The sequence below is a fragment of the Apium graveolens genome, chromosome 4, assembly GCF_009905375.1.
Source record: "Apium graveolens cultivar Ventura chromosome 4, ASM990537v1, whole genome shotgun sequence".
Lineage (NCBI taxonomy): Eukaryota > Viridiplantae > Streptophyta > Magnoliopsida > Apiales > Apiaceae > Apium > Apium graveolens.
The window spans coordinates 256,604,837-256,623,786 of record NC_133650.1 but is presented as its reverse complement, the minus strand read 5'-3'; the positions used below and the strand labels follow the sequence as shown (position 1 = coordinate 256,623,786).

At 42.8% G+C, this 18,950-nt stretch overlaps 2 protein-coding genes across 2 annotated transcripts; both read right to left on the bottom strand.

Moving 5' to 3' along the window:
* Positions 1–1,207: 1,207 nt before the first annotated feature.
* Positions 1,208–1,933, bottom strand: LOC141719537 (uncharacterized). The gene is made up of 2 exons (XM_074521915.1): positions 1,661–1,933; positions 1,208–1,480 (listed from the first exon to the last, which is right to left on the bottom strand). The coding sequence occupies exons 1-2, from the start codon at positions 1,931–1,933 to the stop codon at positions 1,208–1,210; spliced, it is 546 nt and encodes a 181-aa protein (XP_074378016.1).
* A 196-nt stretch (positions 1,934–2,129) lies between these two features.
* On the bottom strand, positions 2,130–2,867 carry LOC141719535 (uncharacterized). Its single transcript, XM_074521914.1, has one exon. The coding sequence runs from the start codon at positions 2,865–2,867 to the stop codon at positions 2,130–2,132; it is 738 nt and encodes a 245-aa protein (XP_074378015.1).
* Between the last annotated feature and the right edge of the window lie 16,083 nt (positions 2,868–18,950).

The following is an 18,950-nucleotide window of genomic DNA, read 5'->3' as shown; positions in this document are numbered from 1 at the left end:
TGTAATTTTATTTTAGAACTAGACTTTTGACTGGGTAAGCCGACACCCTTCTCGCCTCGCATTTGTATTTGAAATATTCTGCCTTGAGGCATAACCTATTTATCTCTTGTTTATATAAAATTCCAAGTCTTTTGTGCCCGCATTTGTCTATACTATGCTAGCTGGTTTTCCTTATTTTGTTTAAACTTACCATGCCCCTACTAACCAAAAGCTATCATAGCCCTGGCCGCGTATGACGGGTATTACACCTTCACAGCGAGCCGAGCTCATCAGCTTGCATTCATGTTCAATTAAGTAAAAATCAGTGAAAATTAAATAGAGCAGGTTCGCATCATTACTAACTCATAAATGTTGTAGGTGTACCCACATTAGCGGGCCGGGCCTAGGGGCTCGCATCTTGTTCTTATATCTTCTTCTAGCATAATGCGACCCCAGACCATATTCGCATTATAGCGGGCTGGTCTGCCCGGCTCGCCTTGATATCATAACAGCGGGCTGGTCTGCCCGGATCGCCTTGATATCATGACAGCGGGCTGGTCTGCCCGGCTCGCCTTGATATGGGCTCGCATTGCGGCTATCCTTAACTCTTAAGTTAGATTGTGGTCACCTCTCCTTATCTTTATCTTTAATCCGCTTTGTGCTCATTATTTTTTCCAAGCGGGCCGGGGCCCAGCTCGTTCCATAGATTTGTTGTAAAGCGGGTCGGGGCCCGGCTTAACATGTGATTTTAACATATTAATAAAACAACTATTTTGTCCTCGCATGGGCTCCCAAGGATGGGCTCCCCTGCTGGGTATTTTAATCTATTAACAGGAGTTAAAATATCAAGGGCACAAATAGATATCAATCGTTTATTCATAGATAATGGAAAGTGAAAGGAGTACATGCTTGTGATCTCAGGGAGGTACCTATATGGCACTACCCCCCGAGACTTAGGAATATTTTAAGATATTACTAAGTCTGAGAAGAATAATATTATTGATAATACTTGCGGAGGTGTTCCGCATTCCAGGCTCTCAGGATCAACTTGTCTTGCATATCATCGTGGTGGTAGGTTCCCTCCCAGAGCACTGATTTTATCTTGTAAGGGCCTTCCCAATTTGTCCCAAAGACTCCGTGACTCACCACCTTGGTGTTGGACATGACCCGGCGCAGAACCAAATCTCCCACCTTAAAAGTCCGGGCTCGAACCTTACTGTTGTAGTGCCTAGCTGTCCTCTGCTGATATGCTGCTATCCTGATCTGAGCATCTTCCTGAGTTTCTTCGATCATGTCCAAATAGAGGGTTGACCTCATTTGCCTCTGAATCATTGTCCCTCCAAAAAGAACTTGCCCCTACCTCAACGGGCACCATAGCTTCACACCCATACACTAAAGAGAAAGGGGTCTCTCCAGTTATAGTTCGGGGAGTCGTGTTATAAGACCACAAGACCTGGGCGAGCTCCTCTGGCCATGTTCCTTTCTTCTCTTCAAGCTTTGCCTTCAAGGTGTGCTTAATGATTTTATTAACAGCCTCCGTCTGCCCGTTATTTTGGGGGTGACAAACTGCACTAAAGCTCTTCTGAATCCCCAGCTGCTCACAAAATTCTCGCATTTCCTTGCTATCGAACTGTTTCCCGTTATCAGATATCAACTTATAAGGGATGCCATATTAGCACACAATAGTCCTGTGCACGAACTCCCTGAGCTTTTTTGCCGTGATAGTGGCTAGAGGCTCGGCCTCTGTCCACTTAGTGAAGTAATCCACCGCGACAACCGCATACTTGACACCTCCCTTGGCCTTCGGGAGTTCTCCAATTAGATCAATTCCCCACATAACGATGGGCCAAGGGCTCATGAGGGATGTGAGGGGAGCCACGGGGCTGTTATAATAATCGGCATATCGCTGGCACTTATCACTGGCTCGGGAGAATTCAAAGGCATCTTTTTTCATTGTTGGCCAATAGTAACCTTGACGGAGGATTTTCTGAGCTAGAGAGCTACCCCCGAGTGATTGCCACAAATGCCCTCGCGTACTTCCCTTAGGATATAATTGCATTCATCCCCCTCTATGCACTTGAGGAGGGGCATGCTGAACCCTCTTCTATATAGGACCCCATCATATATCACATAGCGGGCTGATTTGTATCTTATCTTCCTTGCCTCATTCTTTCCATCTGGAAGTGACCTTCTTTTATGTAGGCTAAGATAGGTGCCATCCACATGGGGCCGAGGTTACCACTGAGGCTACCTAGCTCATGCTCGGGCACACTAGGCTGCCTCTGTATGTCAAGGGGCACGACCCCTAGCAGAGTGGCCTCACGGCGTGAGCCGAGCTTAGCTAGCTCATCCGTACCTTCATTCTGCCCGCGCGGGATAAGTTCCAACCTCACCTCGTTGAACCTCACGATTATCCTCTGCGCACACTTCAGGTAAAGCTCCATGCTCGGCATCTTAGCTTGATACCCCCCGTTTATCTGATATACCACAATCATGGAGTCACTAAACACATTCAAATTCTTCACCTTCATTTCCAAAGCTAGTTTTAGACCGTTGATTAGGGCCTCATATTCAACATCATTGTTGGTTGCATGAAAGGCCACAAACGCGCGTCTGATCTTGTGCACCTCCGGGCTGATTAACTCAATTCCAGCTCCTGAACCATCCCCATTAGAGGCTCCATCCATAAATAGGCTCCACCATGGGGCACTATTTTGGCTTTCCATCCCAACCTCTTCTGTGCTAGGTATGACAACAAGGGATCCCGGCTCTACTTCTTGATGTGGAGGGAATTCTAGCACAAAATCAGCCGGGGCTTGGCCTTTTATTGCGGTCCTTGGCTTATAATCCACCTGGCACTGGCCAAGCTGAACCGTCCACTTCAGCATTCGACCAGAAGACTCCGGTTTATGTATTACTTTCCTGAGGGGGTAGGAGGTTCGTACTTCTACCCTGTGCGCCTGAAAATAGGGCCTGAGCTTTCGGGAGGCCAGGATCAGAGCATATGCTCATTTCTCGAGGCTCGTGTACCGAGTCTCCGCGTTAGCCAGCCTTTTATTCACATAATATACCGGGAGCTAGATACCATCCTCCTCTCGAACCAATACCGCACTTACTGTAAAGTCAGAGACGACCAAGTATAGGACCAAAATCTCTCCTTTCTTTGGGTTGGATAACATTGGAGGGCTGCTGAGATGCTTCTTTATATTCTGAAAGGTTTCTTCACACTTTTTAGTCCACTCAAAATTTCTCCCCACTCCTTTAATCGCTTTGAAGAACTCCTGGCATTTGTCGGAGGACTTTGAGATGAAGCGGTTTAAGGCAGCCACTCGTCCCGTTAAGCTTCAATCTTATGGACCTGGAAGTATAGTCTTAACTTCCTCGAGGCTGTGATGAGGGCAAGGGAAAACTTCTCAGTGGTGGAATATTTCAACTCCGCTTCGTGAAGTATCTTACTCAGATAGTAGACACGCTTCTGGAGTTTATGTTCTTCCTTTATCAGGACTGCACTCACGGCTTGTTCAGAGAACGCGAGGTATAAGTAAAGAATGTCATCCGGACTAGGTTTGGCCAGAATTATGCCTCAATCATGTACTTCTTTAGCTGATCGAAGACCTCTTGGCTCTCTGTTGTCCACTCAAAATTCTTCACCTTCTTTATGGTTTTTAAAAAGGGCAGGCATTTGTCTCCAGACTAAGAGATGAACCTCCCTAGAGTTGCGATTCTTCCAGTCAGCTTCTGAACATCTTTGATGGAGTGTGGTGGCTCCATGTCTAGGATGGTTTTGATCCTGTCGGGGTTGGCCTCGATTCCCCTCTTTGAGACAAGAGACCATGTGACACAAAAAATTTCCAGACCCAACACAAAAAGCACATTTGGCGAGGTTAGCATCATCTTGTGGTGCCTCCGAATGCCTCTCTGAGATGATTAATATGATCAGCCTTGACTAGGATTTTGATGTCTTATTTTATATATACCGCAAGTGCACGGTGTCTGTTGTTAGCACAAACTAGCAAGCACGAGTCGAATCCACAAGGAGACAAGTCTCAAGAATTTTAATCTAATTATTGTAAATTGTTCCTACAGTGACAACGATTGTTGGGAATTTCTATAACTAAATAATTCAAATAACTATATGTTGAGGATCAATTAACTAAAAGTCTAGGGCAATGGGTTTACCATGCTTACACCAAATTGGTTCCTAACCTAAAGCGACTAAAGTGGTCACGCAACTAGAGTTTGTCAATCTCTCTCAAGTATTAACACTCCTGTAACATAATTACACAATAATATCTTTTAGTAATTTAATTGGTCAAGAGATTAGAATATATGTCGATCTCTCTCCAATATCAATGCTCTCGGAATTCCAATGATACTCCCGCATTCACATTCATTCGGCAAATCGTATGTGTGCCTCTAATTAGTACACTATCTCTCGATCTAGTACCATTATTGCATATAATTAGTCTATGATGTTGACCAATTACACAAACTAAATACTAAAACATTACAATTAGAATCACTTAAACCAGTCAAAATACTGTGAAAATCAAACCATTATAGTGGTGTAAACATGGTTTTCCCTGCGCCCTAGATTACGACTACTCACTCATGCTAGGAATAAAAATAAGGAAAACAATTGAGAAAGCCATATAAAACATATACTAAAATAAACAAAGAAGATAAAGAAGTACCTCAAACTTATATTATTGAATAACAAGTATCCAAGGTAAAGAAAGCTATCAAAAAGATGAACCAAAACCCTAGCTCCCAATAAAGGCACATATGTATCTATGTTCTCCTAACTAATAATAATAATAAAAACTAACTAACTAATAATAAAATCTGATGTTATATCCAATAATCAAATTATTTTCTTATTCTAATCAAATTACAAGAGACACTTCTAAACCGAATAGGTATCTTCTGTAAAAATTCGCAGGTCTCTGTTTTTCCCTATTTCTGGGCTGCTCCCGATGGATTCTACTTACTGGACCATATCTGAATTAAAGAAAATTCTGTGGGCTTCGCGTGGACTGTAAGATCATCAAAATTGGACTTCTGGATCTCTAGATACGGCCCAAACAGTATTTGCAGCCCGTATAGACATATAATACCAATTTTCTTCTATTTCCACTCCAAAATAGGGCTTTTTACTCCAAATCCTTCCAAGTCTAGAATTTTCTTGTATCCAACGATAAAACATCAAAACCTATTAAATAAATATCCAAATCAGTGCAAAATAGAATTAATATGAGGACAAAATCATATAAAATATACTCTATCAAACATCCCCACACTAATCATTTGCACGTCCTCGGGAAAATAAGTGAAATAAAAACTAAGTCCTAACTAGCTAACATCGTTTTCATAGATGGCACAATTGCATTGAGCGAATGCAACAAGCCGTTGAACCCCTAGGCAGCCCTAGTAGGACGAGTGTTGTCTCGTGAAGGTTTATATTAAATTTACCTACAAAATTCATTTTTTCCTGCCAAGTCTCAAGTATGTAACATCTCATAGCACTTCACACATGTAAACCGCAATTACACAATTTCGACAGTCTTTCTAATTCGCACATCATGTATATACAACTATCCAAGTATGCACACATTGTCTAGATAGACAAAAATAACAAGAAATAAACATCAAAATCGCTTTTAGTAAGTAACATGGATAAGAAAAGCCCACACAACTCTGAAATTACACAAGTGTATAGGCTAAGTGTATTTTCCAAGTTCAATCAATAAAGATATGTGCTACCATAAGCTTGGTTGTCTACCAAATCTCCACTACTTTGAATACATGCATGCACAAATCAAAAGGTCTTTGTTAAAGGTTATAACATGGCTAAGGTCAAGGGTAGGATATCAAGAAAAAGGCTAACAAATGGCTAGCTTGATAAACTAATAGAGCATAATGTTCATTTTTAATTCAGCACACAACATGAAATTTTGATCATGTAAAAGCTGAGCGAACTTTCACAAGCATTAAACTCTAAGTACATATTATCATGTACTTTCTCACTTCATATTGCACAACCCAATGAACACATAATCTTTTTTATCTTCTCCTTTTTTTCAAAGTTCAAGTATTTCTCCAGTAACCAAGGGCAGTGAAAAGTCACCAAGAAAAATAAGAGATATTAAGTTAATCCCTCGTAATTTCTAGTATAGTGTACTTAATACCAGCACATACACATGGATCGTCCTTTTCATATGAAATTAAACTTTCCACCCATTAGTCTCAAAGGAGTACTTAACTTTTTTCTTTCTTTTTTTTCTTTTTTTTTTCAAATTGATACCCACCATATTATTCACACTTCAACAAAGAAATCCCCACACTATGTATCACCATCCCTCAAATGAATCAAAATGCTCTACTAGTAAATCAAGACAAGAAAGAATAAGTAGGTTCAAGCATTTAGAGTGGTGATATATCAAAAGAACGGATTAAAAGCTCAAAGGGGTTCACTAGGGATAATTTAGGGGTATTGTTTAGTATAAAATATGGTTAAATCCTAGTACCTTTATCATTTTCATGCATACACATACCACATAGCCTCAACAAGGTTTAAAACAAGTTCTAGAGCGACATATTTTATGATAAATAACAAACAACAATAAAATCCGATTGATATAAGATGTAACAATCAAAAAGTAGGCTCAAATTCTCACAAGGTGAAAGCATGCTTCAGTACTTACTAAAATTGACAAAGATGCATCTCAAGGTTTAAAATTTCTCAAGCACATACAAAAATTATCACGCAACAAATGATTTTCTAAAGATATGACATATCAACTAATCATGCAAAAGAAGCTCACAAGATGTGTACTTATCCTTATTAATACACTATGAGACAAGGCAATATACAAGATTTTTTTTCTATTTTTTTTGAATTTATAGTTTTTGATTTTTAACATTGAGAACTTATCCCCACACTTAAGTGGTTCATTGTCCTCAAGGAACTAACTAACAAAAAACTAACTAACAAAAAACTAACTAATAAAATACAAAAAGAAAAAAACAAATCCCCTCAGTGGCCGTTAGAAAACCGGAGAACCACACCCCCGCATGACACCCCATGTTAATATATACACACTAACATACATAATATAAATAATATAATATAGATATTACAATTTTTTTATTTCCTTTTTTTTTGTACGACAAAAAAATACAAACTTACATGTATGTTAGAAATTACATATCTCACACAAATATTAATATAGGCTATATTTAAAATATAGATAGAGTATTAAATATATTATATAAATGAATAAGTTTTAAAAATTAAAAAAATATATTATTTTAAATACCTAAATAAATATTTTTAATAATAAATTAAGTTACAAAGTAAGAATAATAATAATAATTGTTATGCCCACTTTCGGTCATGGGCCCTAAACAGGTCCCCATGGGTGCATTGAATAGCTGGACTCTCATGTGTGGGCTAGAATTAAGGATTAATGTGACTTGGGTCAGCATATACGGGCTGGGATCATGACATGCGAGCTGGGCTCATGACATGCGAGCTGGGCTCAAATACGCGAGGTGGGCTCAGGTGTCTACACGCGAGGTGGGTTCAGGTGCCTTCACGCGAGATAAGCTCACAAGTGTAATATGGGCTCACACTAGTCATTTGGATGTCCAAGTGTGAGCTGGGCTCAGGTGCTTACAAATTGGGCTGGGCTTAGGTGCCTCCACGCGGGCTGGGCTCAAGTGCCTACACGCGGGCTGAGCCCATGAGCCCACATCTTATGAAAACAGAGGGAACATTGTATTTATTACTCGAAAAAGAAGGCGGTGCGGGCCGATGTGACCAGGTCGGCCCGCATCAAAGGACTTTATGTACAACATGGAAAGTGACTCATAGATGACTGAGTTGCTCGTAGATTTTGGGGCCAACACGGGTTATTCCTACAATTACGGGAAGAAATGCATAGATGACGCGATATTTTAGGAAGCGTGTAGAGCCGGTCGAGATTTACGTGACTAATTTGCTGAAGGCCTGACTTTATCGTGGGCTTGGGCTGCACGGGTTGGAGAACCCTAACCCTAGCCTACGTGACTTGTTCCCCAAGAACTACGTGAGGCTTGATCCCTATAAATAGGGTACGTAGGCACTTGTATGAGACATGAGTCGACACTTGATAGAGAATAACAAACCCTATTCATTCTTAAGGAGTCAACATACTAGCTCAGCCACCACCATACATAACCTTCCTCCGCCCTCAAACACCGTCCTTGATCCCTGGTCCGCCTATCAACCTCCACAACACTGTTATACGAAATTCTCCCTATAACAATTGGTTCTAGAAGGAGGGGGATTTCATCTTAGGGAAAGAGATGACCAAAGAAGGAAAACAAGCGGCGGCACCAGGAAGCGGGGGCAAGAAGAAGGACCAAAACGAGGTCGAGCACACGCCCCCAGAGAATCAGGTGCCACCTCTACCAATCATGATCGTGGATGGGCAGGCGGTCATGACGTATCCCAAAGGGCTAGCCGATCAGATGAATCAGATCAACGCCCGGATGTCAAGGTTAGAGAGAAGCTCGGTCCAGAATGTCAAGCGTAAGGTGTGCCGCCTCAAGGTCTCTCAGCGTAGCTGGAAAGGAAAGGGTCCTCAAAAGAGGCTGATCCACGATTTTTATGACACGGCAACTGAGACCAAGCAGAAGAAAGAGGCATCGCATGAAGAGGAAGATATACCCCAAGGTCATGATGAGCGGGGCAGCCAGATCTCTAAGAGATCGGGGTAGAAGCCAGCTTCATTTGAGGCAAGGTCCACTAGCGTGCTAGACCGTGTGGGTAAAAAGCTAAGCGAGCATGACCTCAGGCTTAAGTTAGAGAATTGCAAGAAAGAGAGAGAAGAAAAAGAACTCGTGGGTCAGAGAGGTTAAAAAAGAGAGCGTGCGGTAACCCCTCCCGAAAAACATCAGCGCACCTTACCCCGGAGGGAGGAGCGACGTAGACGCAGAGACAATCATGAAGAGGAGTCACAAGTGCGAGCTGGTGGAGGAGGAAACCGCGAGCGACTTCAAGGCTCACACCATTCGAGTAATGTGGGTGGTGCAGAGAAGGAGAAGTTGTTAGAGTAAGACACCTGAGGAGGATCTTAGATGAGATGGAGCGAGAGAAGAGGGGACCCCCAAGCTCGGCTGCCCCTTCTCCGTTCACGGCTGCCATCCGATCATCCCCCTGCCTCGAGTATTTAGGTACAACCCCGACCTTCTATTCAACGGCGAAGCTGACCCGGCGGAATACCTTATACAATTTAACACTAAGATGGAAGTCTATCAGGTGCCAGAGATGACCCGCTGCAGACTCTTCGCAGCATCACTCAGAGGTAGTGCCCAACAATGGTTCTCCAAGTTGGGGCCTGCTAGCATAAGGACATGGCGGAAATTGGAGGACCTGTTCGTCAGACAATTTCAGTCCACCCTCCACTACTCACCTCCTATGACCACGTTAGCCAACATCAAGCAAAAGGAGGGGGAGCCCCTGGGAGAATTCTTTCGTCGGTTCAACGCTGAAGTTCCCAAGGTGAGGGAATCCAGTGAGGAGACCATCAAGAATTTCTTGATTGCAGGGTTGAAAGAAGGGTCAAAATTCTAGAAGAGCCTCCAGGCGAGTGAGCCGAGAACCTTGGCCGAGTTCTATGAGCAAGCTGAACCCTTTAAGAGGGTAGAGAAGTCGATGAGAGAGCTGAAAATTAGAGAGAACTAATAATATAAGAGAGACCGGTCTTCGAGCCCTGATGAGAGGAGAAAGACGTATCGATGTAGCTCAAGCCCCAAAAAGTCTACCCGAGGTAAAGAGACAAACAAAGATTCGGGGAGACCTTATACAAGTAAATGGCAGACGCACACCCCTCTGGTAGCCTCTATCGACCACATATATGCTACCTATGCTGGGAAGGGGGTATTCCGGAAGGTAGCCTCTGTCACAGACTATAACAAGAGGGATACTTCGAAGTATTGCGCATACCATGAGGCCACGGGGCACGATATAGCCTGAAGGATGAAATCGAGATGTTGATAAGCAAGGGAAGCTTACAGAATGGGTTGTTAAGGAGGTTCGAAGGCACAAAACTTATTATCATACCGTTCCTCCTCCATCCCCAAAGGATAAAGAGAGGGTACCTTGGGCCGGAAGCATTCATATTATTCTAGGCGGGTCTCACATTGGCGGAGACAGCCGGAAGGCGATGGACAGGTATGCCCGAGAAGCAAAGGACAAGCCCCTCACCAACGTCAACCATCTGAGCCAAAGGCCCCCGAAGCTCTTTAAAAGGGAGGCTGATGACATCATGTTTAGGGAGAATGATGCAAAATGGATGCATTACCCTCATACAGATGCCCTGGTTATAAAAATAAAGATTGGGATGGTGAATGTTCACCGAGAAATGGTGGATACCAGGAGCTCGGCTGACATTTTGACTTATGATGCCTACAAGAAGCTGGGATTGTTGGATAGAGAATTAACCACAGCAGGTGGACACCTATACGGGTTCACGGGGAACTCGATCGGAGTGAAAGGGACAATTTGGCTCCCAGTGACCATAGGAGCCCTATGTGGCCATCCAGATCGCTATGTTCACAGTTGTAGATCAGCCTTGTGCCTACAATGTTATAGTGGGTAGACCTCTTATGAGGGCAATGAGGATGGTGACCTCGATCCATCATATGACGGTAAAATTCCTAACCCCCACGGGGGTAGGCTTCTTGATGAGATGTCAATATGAATCGAGGGTCTGCTACAACCAGGAACTCAGGGCGGCCGATTTAGAAAATGCATCAAAAGAGATGGTCAAACTGGGTGAAGACGATGTCCTCATGGAAAAGAAAGAGGGCGGGAAGAGAATACGTCGTGAGGGACACGAGGCTTATAACCTGATTTCAATCGAGGAGTTTCCTGAGAACTATTTCGAGCACATGGGGATTCAGGTGGAACCGCGCCCAGAGGCCTTGCTGATAGAAGCCTCTCAGCCCATCATGCTGGTACAAGAGGGGATTGTGAAAGAGGCGAGTGATGAAGAAGAGAGCCCGGAACAAATCGCTGCAAGACTCAGGAAAGGGAAATGGGCACGCGAAGAAACAACGACAACCATGGATTTTCCCAATGGAATCACTTGCACTGTCACTACGACCTCTGAATGCTTAATAAATCCGGCCCGAGCTCACCAGCCTGAGCTTGAGGATACGGAGGGTTTGACAATCAAGGAAGTGGGAGAATCCAGTGAGACTCGAGCAGATTTAGACTCGAGAATGCCCCCGATGGTTGAGAGGGCCGGGGCCGTCGAGGATACGATTCCGATCATGGTAGACCCGAATGATCCTTCCAAGGTACTCAGAATAGGCTCTAATTTAAGCCCTTACTTGAGGGAGGATCTGGCCCAATTCTGGAGGAGAAATTTGGACGTCTTTGCATGGTCACACTCTGATATGATATGGATTGACCCGAATGTCATGTGCTACCGGCTCAACTTGGACCCAAAAAAGAAGGGGGTCAGACAGAAGAGGCGGCCGATTAGTGGAGAAAGGGTAGAAGCCCTCAAAGAAGAAGTGGATAGACTAATAGAGGCAGTGCTTGTCAGGGAAGCCTTCTACTCCATGTGGCTAGCCACCCCGTACTTGTTAAGAAGCCCAATGGCAAATGGAGGACATGTGTGGACTTCACCGACCTAAACAAAGCTTGCTCAAAGGATAGTTTTCTCTAACCCCGAATCAATCAGCTGGTTGATTCCACAGTTGGGCACGCACTACTTAGCTTTATGGATGCTTATTCGGGATATAACCAAATCCCAATGTATGGGCTAGATCAGGAGTACACCTCCTTTATTACTAATCGGGGCCTCTATTGTTATATCGGGATGCCCTTCGGGCTCCTTAATGCTGGGGCGACCTATCAAAGGCTGGTGAACAAGATGTTCAAACATCAGTTGGGAAAAACCATGGAGGCCTATATAGATGACATGCTTGTGAAGTTAAAGGAAGCAAAGGATCATGTCCGTCACTTATCGGATATTTTCCAGATCCTAAGGGAGTACAGGATGAAGCTCAACCCACAGAAATGTGTGTTCGGGGTCGAGTCAGGGAAATTCTTGGGATTTATTGTCAACCATAGGGGCATTGAGGCCAACCCCGCCAAGATACGAGTCCTACTCGAAATGAGATCCCCTCGACGGGTGAAGAAAATCGGAGAACCACACCCAAGAAGACCAAATAGTCGGGGGGGGGGGTAAGAGATAGTAACCCTAGAAGGAGAAGAGAAAGATGAAGGTGTGACTCTGAAGGAGTATTGGGTTCTCTATTTTGACGGAGCATTCAAAATGAAATCTTGTGGTGCCGTCCTAGTCTTGCAAAGCCCTGAATGGTTCATGATTGAGTATGCTTTAAAGTTGCACCTCCCAACTACAAACAACGAAGTAGAATATGAGGTTTTGATAGCCGACTTAGGCTTAACTAGAGTCGTGAGGGCCAAAAACCTTAAAAATTATGGAGATTTGAGACTTGTAGTTGCTCAAGTCAATGGAGAGTTTGAGGCAAAGAATGATACAATGGCCAAGTACTTGAGAGTCGTAAATGGAATACTGACCTAGTTTGATGAATGGCCAATTATGTTAGTCAATGCAAAGGCTGATGTAAAGAAATGCGACAGATGCCAGAGACATGCCCTGATAGTGCAACAACCCCCGGAGAGGCTTACATCCATCAGCACACCGATCCCCTTTTTAATGTGGGGAATAAATATACTTGGTCCACTTCCTGTAGTATCGCGATAGAGGAAGTTCATTATGATAGCCTTAGACTACTTCTCAAATTGGATTGAGGCTAAGGCACTAGACAAGATAACCACCAAGCAAATTACCCAATTCTTCTAAAAAATGTGATATGCCAGTTTGGTATCCCACGCATCCCTGTCATGATAATGGGCGATGATTTGATAATTCAGAGTTTAAGGAATATTGTGAAGATAACAGTATAGAACTTCACTTCACCTCGGTGCACACCCATAGGAAAACGGGCAGGCAGAAGTTGCTAATCGAATCATCCTTGATGGACTTAAGAAAAAGGTCGAATGCTCAAGGAATACTTGAGTGGACGAGCTGTCGCCTATACTATGGGCATATTGTACCTCCTGTAAAGTGATGACTAAATCTACCCCATTCATGCTGGCTTACAGAGCCGAAGTTATAGTACCTCTAAAATTCATCCATGGATCGTCTAGGGTCGAAGGTTATGTACCAGAAACTAATGAAGAAGGCATGAGGTTCACTCTCGATCTCATTGATGAGGTCAGAGATGAGGCCAATGCCTGTAATGCAGAGCATCAATGAAGAGCCTCCCTCTATTATAATAAAAGGGTTAAGGAAAGGTTCTTTTAACAAGGAAACCTTATCTTAAGGAATATTGAGGCATCATGAGTCGGGGAGAGAGAAAAACTAGCCCCTAACTGAGAAGGGCCTTATAAGGTCATGAAGATATTAGGACGAGGATCCTACAAGTTTGAGACCTTGAACAGTGATAAAGTTCCCCGCACTTGGCATGCTTTAAATTCAAAGGTTTATTATGTTTAGGATGTTCATAACATGTTCCTAGTACTTAGTAGTAGATATATAAATAAGGTTGACGAAACCATCTTATGTAAGGGTTGAACTCGTTTTTCGAAGATATTATATATTTATGCAAGTTTGTTCCTATCATCTTGTTTACCAATTTATTTAAGTACGAGTATTTAAAGAATGCAAGTCCTGAATGACCAAATGCTGAAAATAAAAGGCAAGTATGAAATCAAACCAAACGATTCATAAATAAAATTCTGAAGGATCAAAAATTAGTCCCAAAGGATAGTTAGGTTACAGACCATAAGAGTTCAAATAAACAAAGTTCTGAATAAAAAGCCACATGTGGCATCTAAAGCCATGCAAGGCTATCACAGTCAATCATCTGAAGAATCCTCCTCCTCTTCGTTCCTCTCTTCTTGAACAACCTCATCCTCCTCTTCTTCACCATCTTCATCTGAGCCAGCCTCGGAGGAAGAGCTACTACTCCCTGGAACCGGCTCACGGATCTTCCCATAGAGAGCCACCTTGGAGCTAGGGCTTCCTGAAGGAGATTTTCCCTTAAAACCAGAACCCCCGCGACTCAAACTGGATAAAGACTGTTGGCGGGTTTTCTCGGGTACGGACCCGGAGGCCTATCCAGATGGATCAACCGCAGGAGCTTCCCAAGGGCAAGTGAAAAGGTTCGGGTCAACCAAGTTTGCATGCAGGCTATGAACGTTCTTAATGCCCCTTTATCGTCCAATTACTAGGTTCACAGGGCGCATTTGATCATCATGATCATCCATCATCTGAAAAAACTCTTTAGATCCATGGTACATGTTCACGAGTTTTCTCCACTCTATCTTCCGCTTTTTCATCTCATTGGAGTGCTTCTTCTCGAAGAGAGCAGCCTTGTCCTCCGCTTGATTTACCTTAGACTCCCACTTCTCTGAAGAGATCTTCATCTTATCCACGGATACTTGCAGTGTTACATAGTCGCTCCTCATTTTGATGCTTTGTGTAGAAGATGCAGCAAAAACAGGCATTGGCCTGGCAAAGAAAATAGGAGAGGTCATAAAAAGGCTAACTCCGAGGAAGACAGGGGTAAGATGCTAAGGCGACCAAGACTCAAGAGGGCCGAGTCTTCCACATGAAGGGTCTGGGCCGACCAGGATCTTCTCGAGGATCTGATCCCGGCCGACCAAGACCAGGATGGGCCGAGTCCTCCACATGGAGGCCTTTGGCCGACCAGAACCTCTACGAAGGAGGTTCTGGAGCCTCCGGGAGGATCTCTTGTGACCCTCCTATGAAAATTTTGTGAAAATTTTGAAGAAAATGCGCTGAAAGAAGTGCACTTGAACAAAAAACTTTACAAGTTGAAAGTACATGATACAAGGCGTGATCCCCTAAGATCTCGACCTCGAGTAATTTCTCACCTGATGAGACGTGAAAAAGGTCCCGGGGATGCAATTTTTTGACCATTCAAGAGCAAGGGCCGGACTCCCTAACATCGAGTCATTAGTGGATATGCCCCACAAAGGTTCGAAGGAGATCTTCACATTTCCATCTGAATTCTTAGCCCTTTTATTTCCATAACCGGAGGCCTCAAAGAACGTCGGGACTTTAAGAATGTGGCTAGTCTGCTTGGCAGCTTCCCTAACCATCCTTCCAGTGACCATGTTACTTTTGTCAGACAATGCATCCAAGGCTTCAGTAACTGGAATAAAATAAAGGAAAGATATATATAAGAACAAACTTGACCAAGTTTGAGATAGAATAAAAATGAATACCCTCTTTAGAGAGGCTGCTAATGCCGGCCTTAACAAGTTTTGTCTCCGTAATAAATTCCCAATATGGGGTTTGTCCATCATCCTAAATAAGACGGTCATGATCATAGAGCTCAGCATCTCTGAGGTGAAGAATGTAGTGAGCACTATCTACGGGACAACTGAAATCAAATCTGAAATATACTCCCCAATCACCTTCCTTCCACTCCAAGACCACAAACTTTTTATCCCACTAAAGTATCGAGTCATGAAGAGAGTGAGCGTTCAAAATATGAGGAACATGGGGCCTATGTTGTAGTAAAACCCAGTCGGGCCGAGAGGAAGGGGATGCCTTCAACATGTATATGCTCCGAAATATCGAAACACTTAAAGGAATACCGAGGTCATTGCACCTTACAATGAAAACAATGACGAAAACCCACCTATTGGGGTAAATATGACATGGGTGAACCTTCATCTCGGCAAGGAGTCTGGGAATGAAAGGGTGCAGTGGGAACCTTAACCCGGATTTCAACGCTGCCTTGTACACATATAGTCTGGTGGTACTTAGGTTGCACATCTTCTCATTGGACTTGGCCTTGCAAAACTTTATATAATCAGGCCAGGGATAACTTGACGGAATCTCATCAACGTCCTCTTCATCGAGCACGCTTTTATGCTTGAATGCATCAAAGTGTGTAGTGCTCGGATACCCGTTGGCCCGCTCATCTAGCATGCTCTTAGGCTGTTGAAACAATGATTAAGAGAGTAGGGATAAAAGAAAGATATACCTTTCAGTGACTGAATCGTGGCTCGCTTGTGCATAGCTTCCTAAGCCGAGATGGGGGGCTTGCTATAAGGACCTTGAGACATCCTAAAACACTTGGGAAGTTGAGAGCTTCTAAGATTGAGAAAATTTGAGAAATGAAGGTGTGAATGAAAATGAGCACTTCTCATCTTTTTTATAGGAAAACAGTGCCTGCTACAGCAGGTCACGACTCTGCCTGGTTCGCGCTAGCAAGTATCACTTGAAAAAAGATCGAAAATGGTAGGAAAAATAATCAAGAACTGAGAAGAAAGGACCTAATAAATGAACAAAGAAATGAAGAACATAGCTTATCGTATCAATTATCAAAGAAAATCTTAATGAAGGTTAAACAGAAGTCGTTAGTCTAAATTTGGTGATTTATTATGCTAATCACCATGATTAGTTAAAACCTTGAAGATTAAAGTAAGGTTAAGCTCTTAATCCAACATCAATGGCCATCTATAGCCACAACCCAATTACGGGAACGTTCTGAGAAACAAGTTTTGTGAAGAGCAGAACGTTCACAAGAATAAGAGAAGAACGTTCAGTAGAATTAGAGTAGAACATTCACCATAACAAGCCTAGAATGCTCACGAGGATGGATACAAAAAAGTTTGGAGAACGTTCACCTCTCGGCCGACCAGGACTACCATGGAGGTGGCTCCATGGCCAACCAAGAGTAGGAGGGGATGAGTCCTCCACATGGAGGCATCTGGTTGACCAGATGCTCCGTGGAGGTTGGGCCAGGGCCTCCTGGAGGATTTCCAGTGAACCTCCTGGGAAATTTTTGAAAGTTTTTTGAAAATTTGGCGCCCAATGAGAACAAGTTTCATGAAGACTATAAAGTCCACGAGAACAAGTTTCGTGAAGGCTAAAACGTCCACGAGAACAAGTTTCTGGAAGATTAGGACATCCACGAAAACAAGTTTCGTGAAGAGCAGAACATTCACTAAAACGAGTGCAGAACGTTCACTAAAATAAGTGCAGAACATACACTAGAACAAGTGTAGAGCGTTCACAAGAATAAGAATAAAAACGTTTTATGAAACTCTACGACCCAGCCGACCAGGACCACCATGGAGGTGGCTCCTTGACCGACCAAGGGTAGGAGGAGCCGAGTCCTCTACATAGGGTGCTTAGGGCTGAGTAGAATCTCCTGCAAAAAAAATCAGGGTGTTCACCTCCCGGCCAACCAGGAGGTTCACTCCCGACCGACCAGGAGGGGCTGAATTTTCCATATGGGAGGTTCAGAGCCTCCTGGAAGATTTTCGGTTACCCTCTTGGGAGATTTTTGAAAAGTTTTGGAAAAAAGAGGAAAAAAATTATTTTTTTTAAAATTTTTTTCAGAATTTTAAACTTATTCCCGTTTAGGGCCGATCAGAGAGGATTAGCTCCGATTAGGGTCGATTTTGCATACTAATTAGCCCTGATTAAGACAAATGAGCCTCATTTAAGGTAGGATAACCTCAATTAAGGCCCATTAGCGTACTCTAGCTTAAAAATAGGCTATTTTAGGCCTAATTAACAGTTTGTACATGAAAATTAGCCCGATTAGGGCCCGTTATCGGCTTTTACCCTATAATTAACCTTGAGGAAGGTTAAAGGGTGAAAAACGCTCACTTTTTAGTCCTAATTAGGGCCGAATAGTGTCAAACACTATTCAATTAGCTTGTGTAAGGGCCCAAAGTGTGTATACTCACACTAAAAGTATAAGTCATTATAAACGTGTAGGTCGTTCCACGTTTTACGATAAAATAACGATACCCATTAGGGGCCAATACCCACGAAAGGCCGATACCCATGAAGGGCCGACACCCGTGAAATGCCGAAAGTACCCCGAGCCGTGAATAGACCATTATAACTTCCATGAAAACTCAAGTAGTATTCCCGGAAGTTGGGGGTAAATGATATTAATAAAAATTCATCCTAAAGACATATTAAATATCACAATAATTATGCTTGGGAATCTTGTTCAAAGCCCAATATAGACCAGGTTTATCAAGGCCTGTTTATAGACTAATGACGACCCAAATTGTCAAGGCCCACGAGCCAAGGTTATCAAGGTCCACGAACACAAGCTATTCACGGACTAGGCCTAATAGGAAAGAATAGAGACATGACATCCAACATAGATAGTAACTCCTACAAGGAAGGATCTAGTTACCATTACCTTACAAGAGTCCTAATTACCATCTAAGTTGAAGGCTTGTCCACCAAGCCTCCCAACGCAAGTCTAACCCTAGACTCATCTATATATAGAGGGCTCTACCCCTCAACCTAGAACTACATTTTTGTCTTGATTCTCTACAACACATAGATACGTAGGCATCTTGCGAAGACATCGAGTCCCCACCGCGAGAACAACCATTAAAACTCGAAACTCACAAACCCTAGCATTAAATACTAACGAACCCTAGTTTTTATTCCACAACATGTACCTTTTTATTGGAGTCCTTTAGTCCACCTATATTCTTCAAATAAAATATCTAGTAAAACATGTTATCTTGCCAAATATGTTTTACAAATATCATTACTTCAATAAAATCCTTTACACGTACAATATGTATGTTCTGCAATATGAACATTTGTGTTCTGTAAACTAAGAATAATTTGTACAATAATGTATTTTGTAATCTTCCACTTGTAAAAGATATGCAATCTGCAAGATTTTTTTATAAAATAGTGATTTTTCTATAGCATCATTCGAAAAATAATATATTTTATAATATTCCAAACTATATTTTACTTGCAGAACATATATGAACTCCCTGAACTCCAATGAAATAGTGGACTCCATAGAACTTAACTCTTCAAGTAAGTTAATTTATTATTTTCTTGTCTTTAATT

Coding starts and splice junctions, on each gene's coding strand:
- LOC141719537 (XM_074521915.1), bottom strand. CDS start 1,933: ATGAAAAAAGATGCCTTTGAATTCTCCCGAGCCAGTGATAAGTGCCAG. Junction 1,481..1,660: donor AGTTCGTGCACAGGACTATT/GTGTGCTAATAT, acceptor CACACCTTGAAG/GCAAAGCTTGAAGAGAAGAA.
- LOC141719535 (XM_074521914.1), bottom strand. CDS start 2,867: ATGCTGAAGTGGACGGTTCAGCTTGGCCAGTGCCAGGTGGATTATAAG.